Source organism: Ornithorhynchus anatinus, chromosome 2 (assembly GCF_004115215.2).
Source record: "Ornithorhynchus anatinus isolate Pmale09 chromosome 2, mOrnAna1.pri.v4, whole genome shotgun sequence".
NCBI classification, from domain to species: Eukaryota; Metazoa; Chordata; class Mammalia; order Monotremata; family Ornithorhynchidae; genus Ornithorhynchus; species Ornithorhynchus anatinus.
Window position 1 is genome coordinate 95,428,862 of NC_041729.1, and position 13,830 is coordinate 95,442,691.

General features: G+C 44.7%; 1 protein-coding gene across 1 annotated transcript in view; it reads left to right on the forward strand.

Moving 5' to 3' along the window:
• Positions 1-13,830, forward strand: part of ARHGAP18 (Rho GTPase activating protein 18) — a 172,801-nt gene that overhangs the window by 122,794 nt on the left and 36,177 nt on the right. Inside the window, 2 exon segments of the mRNA XM_039911183.1 lie at positions 712-884; positions 9,540-9,705. Of these exon segments, the coding sequence (XP_039767117.1) occupies positions 712-884; positions 9,540-9,705 (339 nt within the window).

Here is a 13,830-nt window from a genome sequence, read left to right on the forward strand (position 1 = left end):
GTTTCATATTTATATTATTTACTCTTTTGTTGTCTCTATCACAATCCCTCCTGTGCCGTATTTTTAGATTGAGGGTTCCTGGAGAGCCAAGGGTCATGTCAAACTCTCATCTGTGGGTTTGTTTTTTTTTTCATAGCACTTAATACAATGGTCCAAACATAGTAAACACTTATTAATAATGGTGGTATTTAATAAGGACTTTCTATGTGTCTAGAGCTGTAGTAAGCAGTGGGGTAGATACAATATAAGCAAGCCTTATATAAGCTTAATAAATGTTATTTCTATTATTACTTATACAAAAGAAGTGTAGACTGTAAGCATCATGTGGGCAGGGAATGTATCTGCTATTCATTGTGTTTTACTTTCCCAAGCGCTTAGTACAGTGTTCTGCACACAGTGAGTGCTCAGTAAATACAATTAATTAATTGATTGTTTAAGATGCAGCCATCCCTGTCCTTAAAGAGTTCATAATTTAATGAGGAAGTTATGGAGACATGAACTGGTAGTAATATAGTCATTAAAAGAATAGATATGAATAATGAGTATGCAGATAACTTTCAAACAGATCAGTGAACACTTGAGGTCATAGGAGTTATAAGATGGCCGAGTAGAAGACCTTATTGGGAAACCGAGGATAATTGGTAGTTCCTGGGTACAGAATTAAGGGGGAAAAAAAGGACATAACAATGTTGGTGAATCTTGTTTTTGCAGATCAGGCATCTGACTTAAGTGTCAGGGACAAGGATAATCCCCCTGGCCCGAGTGAGGTCTCTATTTCTGAAACTGACATCAACTTGGAGATTTCATTCGCCGAGCAAGCATCCCAACTGAAAGAGGAGCTGAAAGACAGAACACAGATACACAGACAAGATACTCTATTACCGGTATGTCATTCTTGGGTATTCATGTGCCTTAAAAATGTAGGGAGTGTTTTTCTTTCTTTTTTTTTCAATTTTTAAGAATCTGCTTTTGATGAGACTTGAGGAAAAGTCAAAGAAATTTGACGTATTCTGCCTGGAAAACAGAAGCTGTGTGGTGATTGATTTCAGATAGAGCTACAGTTCTTGGGCCATGAGGCATAAGACAGCTGGGTCCCTTATACGCTTCCTCTCTCTAGACTGTCAACTTATTGTGGGCTTGTAATGTATCTGCCAAGTCTGTTACATTATATTCTCCCAAGTGCTTAGTACAGTTCCCTTCACACAGTAAATGCTCAGTAAATACAATGATTGATTGATAGATCCCTCTTAACACCTTTATCCTTGCAAACATTCCTCTGGGCATTGTGAGTGCAGACTGTAATCTCATCATAGGCAGGAACCATATGTACAAACTCTTTTGTATTGTACCCTCCCAAGCACTTAGTACAATCCTCTGCGTACAGCAAACATTCAATAAATGCCACTGATTGATTTTGAATGGGAGTGGTGGGAGCTGTGAGGAATAATTTGTCCTTCTCTGTGCTGAGCTCCAATTGTCATGATGGCCGGTTATATTTGTTATACTGTACTCTTCCATGAACTTAGTACAGTGTTCTGCACACAGTAACTGCTTCTTAAATTTGATTGATTAGTAGCATTTATAAAATGCACATTTGATTCAGTACACTGTACTAGGCATTTGGGACATACAGAATGAAGAAGTAATGTGTGCTTTGTCAGCAGGGCACTTACACTATAATAAGGGAAAAGATATATACATATTTATAATTAGACTGAAGCAAATAATTGAAGTACACCTATGTCTCTAAGTGCTAAGGAGGGTGTAATAAACTTTTAAATGCTAAGGTTGACTGAAGATTTGATATGGCTGAGGATGCTGGGAAATCAATCAAGGAAAGCTTTTTGGAGAAGGTGGGTTTTAAGAGGGCTTTGAATATGGGGAGAACTATATACTCTGTTTGATATTATTGAGTGTGGGAAGGAAGGGAGGGAATTTTAAGCTGAGGGAAGAGCGTGAATGGGGGATGGAGGTGAAGAGGTGAAAGCAAGGTACAACTGGAAGAAAGACTGGGGAGGAGCCAAGACAGAGAGTTGGGAAATAGTGGGTGAAGAGTACAGATTGGTAAAGTGGGGCCAGATGGTGGAGAGTCTTCAAGTGGATTGTGAGAAGTTTATTTCTTTTGCAGGAGGACATAGGAAGCCAGTGGAAGGTTTTGAGGAGAAGAGAGTTCATTCATTCATTCATTCAATAGTATTTATTGAGTGCTTACTATGTGCAGAGCACTGTACTAAGTGCTTGGAATGTACAATTCGGCAACAGATAGAGACAATCCCTGCCCATTGGTGGGCTTACAGTCTAATCGGGGGAGATAGACAGGCAAAAACAAGACAACTTAATCACGATAAATAGAATTAAGGGGATGTGCACCTCATTAACAAAATAAATAGGGTAATAAAAATATATACAGATGAGCACAGTGCTGAGGGGAAGGGAGAGGGGGAGGAGCAGAGGACAGAACAACGATTCAGGAAGATGACCTATGCAGTAGACTGTAGTAGATTGGAGGGACAGAGCCCAGAAGCAAGGAAAGTGGAAAGTGGGGAACATGAGGAAATGGGCTTTATATTGTACTAAGAGAGTTTTATTATTCTTAGGGAAGAATCTTTTTATGTATTACGAGAAGATTCTGGGTCTGATTTTATGGTTTGGTTGGGGGTAGTTCTATGTGGCCTGGTGTAGCTCAGCTAGGAAGATGCATTATTAGGGTCCCTGGGGAGCACCTGAAATGGAGAAGACAGAGCATATTCAGAAGGCAACAGATTCTGGGATTACTCCAACCCCTCATTAAGAAGTAGTACTGAAGAAGTAGGTGATGAAGGTGCCTTGCTCAGGGCTTCAAAGCTGAGAGGCACAACAGGAGGTAATTTCTATTTTCACCTGTTCCATCTGCTACTTTTCCATGCTGCAACAGGATGGATCAGCTCCAATGATTTTTTTTTGGGGTGTGTGTGTGTGTAGGGTGTAGAGGAAGAAGGATAGTGAAAAGGATTGGATGCAGTGGGGTGAGAGGAAGGGTGTTGCTTCAGATTCGGTTTCTAAAACTGGTTGAAATCCTGGAGTTAAGTATCAGGTGCGTTAACTAAAGGTGAGATTGAGAACCTTGTCTCTGAACAATTGAATAAAGAACTAAATGTTCACTTTTGTTACCTAAATACTAGTTCATTGGGCTGAATAGCACTCTAATCAACTGCCTTTTAATACCACCTTTTCATGGAAAGAGTCTTTGACTACTTCTAAACTCCTTAAATTTTGGAACATCTCTGAGAAAAGGGCATAAGGCAGATTTTTCTCTTTTTAAAATAATAAACATTCAGGTCAAATGATCATGCCAGTTTTCCTGCCTGAGTCATGTACCACAGATACAAGTGAGTATTGCCGATGGATGAAAATGATTGGTTAAGACATAGAGTCAAACCAAAGCATTCTTAAGCAAAGAATCTTACTTAAATTCCATCTTTAAAAACAAGATCGTTGTTCAAAAAGGGAATACGTCCTCTGTTGTATTCCCTGTTGCCTATTGTCAGAGCAAACATACCTGTCCAGTGTGAGAATAACTAAATGAAAACTTTAGGAAAATACATAAATATTTTAAGCCACTGCCATGAATTAAACATTAGAAGAGAAATCTATTCCTTTCATGGAGAACAATGGGAAATCGAAGCAGGCCAAACTGAATGCTTGAACTCATAATGGTTATGGGCTCTTTTAACATTCACCTGGGATGGCTTCACCGAAAATGCTTCTAACAAAAGCCTCCCGCACTTTCCTGGTTGAAGCGTTTTGAGTCTCTGATATTAAAGAGGTATGGAGGGCTCTGCTTTCTAGAAATGTTCAGGTGTCCTCTTACTGTAGAGAGGACAGTTTTGAGCAGCTCCTCTTCCTCCCCATTCTTCACCATTTACAAAAGTGCATCAGAAATTATCAGGTCATATAAGAAGCTAGAAACGTCAAAACCAGGTAAAGTGGATTAGGAAAAGTGAGAATTTATGATCTGCTGTTGTGAAATTCCATCCTTCACACAAACTAAGAGCTAGGTTATTTACTGTCAGGCTATTGATGTTGCTGATAAGAAAGTAGCTCCTAGGTAAGTAAGTGTGTCGGCAAACTGTCTAAAGGGAAAAATAAAATATTACAAGGAGGTGGTTAATTGTTGAAGGAGAAAACATTTATAAGCTGTTCTTCCTGGAAAATAAAAGAGAATAAAAGCACTGAGTAGGTGGCAAAGTGTTGGCTTTGTCTGCCTTAGCAGATAAGTACACCCACATTGCTCAGTGTTCAGTTAGGATGAATAGCTTGACACTGAATGCCCTGGTCACCCTGTCCCTTCTGCTTCCTGCTTCCCTCTTCCCCTTCTTCCCTTTCACACTTTTTAGAAAATTTCTGTGTGTACTTGGGTATAGTGGTTGTGGAATAGAAGGCACACATAGGAAACCAGTGAACATGAAACTCAAATTGAGGGAAAAGCGGCCCTGTCTTCTGCCCTTCTTATGTTTCCAGTTTCAGTCAATCAATTGTATTTACTGAGTGCTTACTATATTCAATAGTATTTATTGAGCGCTTACTATGTGCAGAGCACTGTACTAAGCGCTTGGGATGAACAAGTCGGCAACAGATAGAGACAGTCCCTGCCGTTTGACGGGTTTACAGTCTAATCGGGGGGAGACGGACAGACAAGAACAATGGCAATAAATAGTCGAGGGGAAGAACATCTCGTAAAAACAGTGGCAACTAAATAGAATCAAGGTGATGTACAATTCATTAACAAAATAAATAGGGTAATGAAAATACATACAGTGGAGTGGACGAGTACAGTGCTGTGGGGATGGGAAGGGAGAGGTGGAGGAGCAGAGGGAAAAGGGGAAAAGAGGGTTTAGCTGTGGAGAGGTAAAGGGGGGGGTGGCAGAGGGAGTAGAGGGAGAAGAGGAGCTCAGTCTGGGAAGGCCTCTTGGAGGAGGTGAGTTTTAAGTAGGGTTTTGAAGAGGGGAAGAGAATCAGTTTGGCGGAGGTGAGGAGGGAGGGCGTTCCAGGACCGCGGGAGGACGTGGCCCAGGGGTCGACGGCGGGATAGGTGAGACCGAGGGACGGTGAGGAGGTTGGTGGCAGAGGAGCGGAGCGTGCGGGGTGGGCGGTAGAAAGAGAGAAGGGAGGAGAGGTAGGAAGGGGCGAGGTGATGGAGAGCCTCGAAGCCTAGAGTGAGGAGTTTTTGTTTGGAGCGGAGGTCGATAGGCAACCACTGGAGTTGTTTAAGAAGGGGAGTGACATGCCCAGATCGTTTCTGCAGGAAGATGAGCCGGGCAGCGGAGTGAAGAATAGACCGGAGCGGGGCGAGAGAGGAGGAAGGGAGGTCAGAGAGAAGGCTGACACAGTAGTCTAGCCGGGATATAACGAGAGCCCGTAATAGTAAGGTAGCCGTTTGGGTGGAGAGGAAAGGGCGGATCTTGGCGATATTGTAGAGGTGAAACCGGCTGGTCTTGGTAACGGATAGGATGTGTGGGGTGAACGAGAGAGACGAGTCAAGGATGACACCGAGATTGCGGGCCTGAGAGACGGGAAGGTTGGTCGTGCCATCCACGGTGATAGAGAAGTCTGGGAGAGGACCAGGTTTGGGAGGGAAGATGAGGAGCTCGGTCTTGCTCATGTTGAGTTTTAGGTGGCGGGCCGACATCCAGGTGGAGACGTCCCGGAGGCAGGAGGAGATGCGAGCCTGAAGGGAGGGGGAGAGGACAGGGGTGGAGATGTAGATCTGCGTGTCATCTGCGTAGAGATGGTAGTCAAAGCCGTGAGAGCGAATGAGTTCACTGAGGGAGTGAGTGTAAATGGAGAACAGAAGAGGGCCAAGAACTGACCCTTGAGGAACTCCAACAGTTAAAGGATGGGAGGGGGAGGAGGCGCCAGCGAAGGAGACCGAGAATGACCGGCCAGAGAGGTAAGAGGAGAACCAGGAGAGGACGGAGTCTGCGAAGCCAAGGTGAGATAAGGTATGGAGGAGGAGGGGATGGTCGACAGTGTCAAAGGCAGCAGAGAGGTCAAGGAGGATCAGAATGGAGTAGGAGCCATTGGATTTGGCAAGAAGGAGGTCACGGGTGACCTTAGAGAGAGCAGTCTCGGTAGAGTGGAGGGGACGGAAGCCAGATTGGAGGGGGTCTAGGAGAGAATGGTAGTTAAGGAATTCTAAGCATCGATTGTAGACAACTCGTTCTAGGATTTTGGAAAGGAAGGGTAGTAGGGAGATAGGGCGATAACTGGAGGGGGAAGTGGGGTCAAGAGCGGGTTTTTTTAGGATGGGGGAGATGTGGGCATGTTTGAAGGCAGTGGGGAAGGAGCCCTTGGAGATTGAGTGGTTAAAAATAGAAGTTAAGGAAGGGAGGAGGGCAGGGGCGATGGTTTTAAGAAGGTGAGAGGGAATGGGGTCCGAGGCGCAGGTGGAGGGGGTGGCACTTGCAAGGAGGGAGGAGATCTCCTCTGAGGATACTGCAGGGAAGGATGGGAAAGTAGGGGAGGGGGTTGTTGGGGGGGAGGGGAGAGGCGGAGGGGTGACTTTGGGGAGCTCAGACCTGATTGTGTTGATTTTCGTGAGGAAATAGGTGGCCAGATCATTAGGGGTGAGAGATGGGGGAGGGGGAGGAACAGGGGGCCTAAGGAGAGAGTTAAAGGTCCGGAACAGTCGGCGGGGGTGACGGGCATGGGTGTCGATGAGGGAGGAGAAGAAGCTTTGCCTGGCGGAGGAGAGGGCAGAGTTAAGGCAGGAAAGGATAAATTTGAAGTGTGTGAGGTCGGCTTGGTGCTTGGACTTTCGCCAGCAGCGCTCAGCAGCTCGAGCATAGGAGCGTAGGAGGCGGACGGAGGAGGTGATCCAGGGCTGTGGGTTAGTGGAGCGAGAGCGGCGGAGGGAAAGGGGGGCGAGAGAGTCGAGATGAGTAGAGAGGGTGGAGTTTAGAGCGGAGACCTGATCATCGAGAGTGGGAAGAGAGGACAGGGCGACAAGGTGAGGAGAGATGCTATTGGAAAGACGGATGGGATCGAGAGAGCGGAGGTCTCTGTGGGGCAGTAGGAGCCATTGGATTTGCAGGGGGAGGGAGTGTGAGAGATGAGGCAGGTGAGGAGGTTATGGTCAGAGAGAGGGATTTCAGAGTTGGTGAGGGAGGAGATAGTGCAGCGGTAGGAGATGACGAGATCGAGGGTGTGACCGAGTCAGTGAGTGGGCGCGGTATGGTGGAGGAAGAGGTCGGCAGAGTCGAGGAGGGATAGCAGGCGGGCGGCAGAGGAGTCGTCGGGTACATCCGTATGGATGTTGAAGTCTCCGAGGATCAGAGTGGGCAGAGAGAAGGAGAGAAGGAAGGTGAGAAAGGGGTCAAGGTGGTTGAAGAAGTCGGAGGTGGGACCGGGAGGGCGGTAGATGACAGCGACAAGTAACTGGAGGGGGTGGTAGAGGCGAATGATATGGGCTTCGAAGGAGGGGAAGGAGAGGGAGGGGGGAGGAGGGATAGTGCGGAAGTGGCAACGGGGCGAGAGGAGGAAGCCGACGCCTCCTCCCTTACCGGTGAGTCTGGGGGAGTGGGAGAAGGAGAGGCCTCCGCCGGAGAGAGCGGCGGCGGAGACCGTGTCTTCGGGAGAGAGCCACGTTTCCGAAAGGGCGAGGAGGAGGAGAGAGCGGGAGAGGAAAGGGTCATGGACAAAAGGTAGCTTACCTGTAATAGAGCGGGGGTTCCAGAGGCCACACTTGAAAGTAGCTGTGGGTGCAAGGGGAGGAGGGGGGGAAGGGCGGGGGGAGGGGAGGGTTTGGATGGGAAGGAGGTGGCGGGGCCCTGGACGAGGAGAGGGGGATGAGGGGTAGCGGTGGGACAAGAAGACTGGGATGGGGCGTGGGTGGGGAAGAGAGAAAGGGGCAGGGGGTGAGGAGGGGGTTTGGTGGGGGGAAGAGTAGAGGGAGGGGGAAGAGGGGTAGCGCTGGTAAAGTGGGGTTCTAGGGCGGAGGGGGGGAGGGGGGGAGGAGATGCAGACCACTGCACTAAGTGCTTGGGAGAATACACCATAACAGAGTTGGTAGAATGACACCATGGTCTAGTGGATAAAACATGGGCCTGGGAGTCAGAAGGACCTGGGTTCTAATCTTGGCTCCGCCACTTGTCTGCTGCATGACCCTGGGCAAGTAATTTAAATCCTCTGTGCCTCAGGTACCTCTGCTGTAAAATGGGGATTAAGATTGTGAACCCCATGTGGGACAGGAACTGTGTTCAACCTGACAAGCAGCGTGGCTAAGTGGAAAGAGCTTGGGCTTGGGAGTCAGAGGTCATGGGTTCGAATCCAGGCTCCTCCACTTGTCAGATGTGTGAATGTGGGCAAGTTGCTTAACTTCTCTGTGCCTCAGTTTCCTCATCTTTGAAATGGTTATTAAAACTGTGAGCCTCACGTGGGACAACCTGATTACCCTGTATCTACCCCAGCACTTAGAACAGTGCTCTGCACATAGTAAGCGCTTAACAAATATTATTATTATTATTATTATTTACCTGTATCTACCACAGCACCTAGAACAGTGCTTGACACATAGTAAGTGCTTAACAACAAATACCATCATTATTAGACACCTTTCCTGCTCATAATGAGCTTACAATCTAGAGGGGAAGACAGACATTAATATAAAAAATTATAGATATTCTGTCAGATTTACTGAGTGTTTACTGTGGGCAAAGCACTGTACTAAGTGCTTGGGAGAGTACAATACTATAATAGACATATTCCCTGACCACAAAGAGCTTACAGTCTAGAGGTGGGGGAGACAGATATTAATATAAATAAATAAATTACAGATATGTATGTAAGTGCTGTGGGGCTGGCAGGGGGATGGGGTAAAATAAAGGGAGCAAGTCAGGGTGATGCAGAATGGAGAGGGAGAAGAGCAAAGGGGAACTTAGTCAGGGAAGACCTCTTGGCAGAAATGCGCTTTCAGTAAGACTTTGAAATGGGGGGAGAGTAATTGTCTCTCGGATTTCAGGAGGGAGGGCGTTTCAGGTCAGAGTCAGGATGTGGGCTAGGGGTCTTCGGTGAGATAGGCAAGAACTTGGCACAGTGAGAAGGTTAACATTAGAAGAGTGAAGTGTGTGCGTTGGGTTGTAATAGTAGAGTAGCAAGGTGAGGTAGGAGGGAGTATGGTGATGGAGTGTTTTGAAGCCAATGGTGAAGGGTTTTTGTTTGATGTAGGGGTGGACGGGCAACCACTGGAGTTTCTTGAGGAGTGAGGAAACGTGTCTTGAGCATTTTTGTAGAAAAATGATCAGGGCAGCGGAGTGAAGTATGGACTGGAGTCAGGGAGAGACAGGAGGCTGGGAGGTCAGCAAAGGAGGCTAATGCAATAATCCAGGTGGGATGAGATGAGTGACCTGTATTAACATAGCAGCAGTTTGGATGGTGAGGAAAGGGCAGATTTTAGTGAGAGAGATGTGTTGAGAATATAACTTGTTTCCCTCTATTGTAAATTATCTTCTGTTTCTGGTCCTACAGGGGAATAGATATTCTAAATTATTGCTCTCTCTTAGAATTTTCGTCTGCAAAAGCACAAAACGGGTAACACAAAAATTGGTGACCTCGCATCCCAGGACATGAAGAAGGTCTGCTACTTATCATTGATTGAGTTGACAGCTCTTTATGAAGTACTTGGGGTCGAACTGAAGCAACAGAAAGCCATGAAGATCAAAACTAGAGGTGAGGCATCCTTGAGACCATCATTGCATTCCCCCAAGAAAAAGTGTACACTTTGGCTTTTTCCGGGAGAGTAAACTTGGGAACCATATTATGAACTTCAGCAGATAATAGCTAGAGTCAGACATCTATTAGGGAGAGGGAAGCCTTGTCTATCATGAAGAGCCTGGAGACACAAAGGAAGTGATTGCTTTAGTCGAGGTAAGATTCTCAAAGAATGAGACAGGAAAGTGTACTACCATATAAGTATTTGACTATGTGGGGAATTTGGCTCTTCTTAAAGAGCAAGCAAAAGGAGTAGGTGTTTGATGTGTTACTGAATCATTTCTAAAAACAGATCAGGGAAATTTTCATCCTAGCCATCAACATGCTAATCTTCAAAATGTGTTTTATGCATGACCAGCTGTGGGACCAGATGATGTAAACATTGCTTGTCTATACTGTGGTTGTTTTTACATGTTGACGTTTCCCTATCATTTCCCCCATTTGGGTCTGTCCTCATCACCTCTTAGAATGGATGCTTATTATGGTTTGACAACAGCATCTAAGCTACTGCCCATAAATTATTCCCTGAACTTAATAGAGAGTCATGCACATTGTGAACACAATGTCAGTACTGATTAATAGTAGGATCTTAAAGTCCAGTATATTTAGTTGTTTTATTTATTAAGCATTTACTACCTGGCTAAACAATGGGCTAAATGCTGAGTTGTAGGTTATTAGTCCACTAGATTGTACATAGGGATTGTGTCTTCCAGCTCTTTAAAGTTCTGTACATAGTATGCACTCAGTAAATACTTTTGATTGAGATAATATACAGACCTACTCCACACGGGACCACAGTTTTGGATTTAAGGAAGGTCAGTGTCATATCCCCATTTTCCAGATTAGAAAATTGAGGGTCAATCGATCAGTTGTATTTGAGTACCTACCGTGTGCAGAGCACTGTACTAAGTGCTTGGGAGAGTACAACAGAGTTTCTGGACAAGTTCCCTGCCCACAAGGAGCACAGACTAGATTGTAAGCTCGTAGTGACCAGGGAATGTGTCTGTTTATTGTTGTACTCTCCAAAGTGCTTAGTACAGTGCTCTGTACACAATAAGCACTCAATAAATACGATTGAATGAATGAAAGTGACATGCCATAGGTAACAGCAGTCTAGAGGCTGAGCTGTGATTAACACCAGAATAGACAACTCTGACACAGCTACCCACTGCATATTAAGAGTGCATCGTCTCCAATCTTCATAAGTAATTTTGTAACCATCCTTTTGGTTAGGGGATTTAAACTTAGCCAAAAAGAACACACCCCTACAGCACAATTTGAAGTTCATCTGGTTTATATTAATATTGTTCTAGTGTGTTGGCAAAAACTCTTTGCTTTATTATGACATCACATTTGTTTATAAAGTATGAGCCCTTGGTGGGACTTGGACTGTGCCCAACCTGACTAGCTTGTGTCTACCCCAGCACTTAGTACAGTGCCTGGCACATAGTAAGTGCTTAACAAATACCATTAAAAAAATGTATCCTATACTCCTCCTCTCCTGATAATATTTCTAGGACTCAAGGAGAAGATATTTTCCGAAGGTAATACCCTGAGGTTCTCCTATCCACCCACAGAACCAGAACTAAACCTTATAGTGTCTCTCTGGGTATCTCCTAAGGTACCCAGAGTGGGGGAAGGAACTGGGGAATTACCTTGGGAAATCACCAAAAGACCACGAGGGAAAATCCCTGACTTTGGAACCCCTGGGAAGTCTTACCCGCTGTTCAGAATAGGAAAATCTGGTGGTTTATGTGGTTATGGGGCGGGTAATTTTACCAGAACCAGGGGTCTGAAATTGCTGTGGGAATTACTCTGTTCTCTCTGATTCCATATCTTTGTACTTAATAGGCCACTTCTGTACCTTTTAAAAATATCATTCTTTAGTTTCTTTCATATGACTGTAACTTTGTATTTCTGATGGTCTGAACTAGGTGAGAGCAGATTCTTGAAAATTGGAGGCATATCATTCATTCAATCATTTCATTCAATCATTCATTCAATCATATTTATTGAGCACTTACTATGTGCAGAACACTGTACTAAGAGCTTGGAATGTGCAATTTGGCAACAGATAGAGACAATCCCTGCCCAACAATGGGCTCACAGTCTAAACGGGGGAGACAGACAGCAAAACAAAACAAGTAGACTGGTAGCCTAGTAGGTGTGTTGCTGTTCCATGAGGTAATTTGGGGATCCAGTCGTTCCACTCTAATTAAATAGCCTTAACAGTACTCTAGGACCAACTGGCACTTGGATTGCTGCACAACACTTCAATTCATATGTAAAATTATATATTATAAATTATATTAACGTTGGTCTCCCTGTCTAGACTATAAGCTTGTTGTGGGCGGGAAACTTGTCTGTCAACTCTGTTGTACTGTACTCTGTCAGGCACTTAGTACAGACCTCTGCACATAATAAATGCTCAATTAAAAAAAATGAATCTCCCTGCTTCGACTCCCCTCTCCCTCTCTCCCAACCTGTTCTAAATTCTTCCTGATTAATCCCCACCTCCCCTGTCATTCCTTTACCTCTACTCTCTGACTCCTGTAAGTACACACCCATTTATTATTGCTTTATCTATGTACATTTATAGCATAGCTAATCTCACTTGTAACCAGTGTTTATTCATTAATTTATAGCTACTTTTATTCCCCTTTATATTGTCTGCCCTTCAAGGCCCAGGGAATACATTTTATATTTTTTTCCATTTGTTCCCAAGTATCTAGTATAGTTTCTATTCCCAAGTGCTTGATAAATATTGTGGTGACCATCCTTCTGAGGCAATGATAGTGTGGATGTCCTACCAGCAACTCAAACTCAATATTTCTTGAATTCATTTTGAATTCATTTTCTTCTCAAATCTTTTGTCCTCTTGCCTTTCTCATCACAGTTGATATCCCCATCATCCTCCCGGTCTCGTAAACACCCAACCTTAGTTACAACCTTGACGTCTCCCTCTCAAATTCAGCTCCAATATTCAGTCTGTTGACAAATCTTAACAGGTGTCCCTCCACAGCATTTCCAGGACCTCCTTCTTTCTCTGCACCCAAAGAGACACCTCGTTTGTCCAGGTCCTTATTATAATTCCAGCTTGATTATCAAATCAGCCTCCAATAGACTCAGTGCCTGTGATCTTTCCCCTGTCCAGTCCATGTTCCAATCTACTGACCGCCACTCCATGCTTCAAAGATTTCTAATAATTGTCCATTCCCCCCTGTACATCAAATAGAAATGCCTGACTACTGCCTTTAGCGTAGTTGATAGGAAATGGGCCTGGGTTTAAGAAGGTCATGGATTCTAATCCTGGCTCTGCCACTTGTCTACTGTGTGACCTTGGGCAAGTCACTTCACTTCTCTATGCCTCAGTTACCTCATCTGTAAACTGGGGATTGAGAATGTGAACCCCATGTGGCACATCTGTGTCCAACCTGACTAGCTTATATCCACCCTGGCACTTAGTACAGTGCCTGCCACACCATACATCCATAAATAAATATCACAATTATTATTATTAGTGGAAAGACCACAGGCCTGGGATTCAGAGGCCCCGGGTTTCAGAGGTCCTGGATTCTAATACCTACTCTGACAATTGTTTGCTGTGTGATCTTGGGCCAGACATATCTCTTCTCTGTGCCTCAGTTACCTCATCTGTAAAATGGCAATTAAGACTGTGAACCCCAGATGGAACCTGATTACCTTGTATCTACCTTAGTGCTTAGTACAGTGCCTGGCACATAGTTAGGACTTACCTGTACTCACTTTTTTATGGTATTGTTGTCTGTGTTGATACAGTCATCAAGTGTGTAATTGGTAACCTGGAACACATCCAGGTCCCCCTTTAGCCCAGGATACAGAGCCTGGATATCTGTGAGCTTCTGCTCATATAAGAAATTAATTAGTCACGAACTCCTTTTCATACCCAATTTTCCTTCCTCCTTCTATTTGGAAATTATTTTAACATTTGTCTCCTTTGCTAATTATAAACTCCTGAAGTCAGGGATCATGTCTGCTAACTCTGTTGTACTCTCCCAAGTGCCTAGGACAATGTTCTAATAACAATAATAATAGTATTTATGG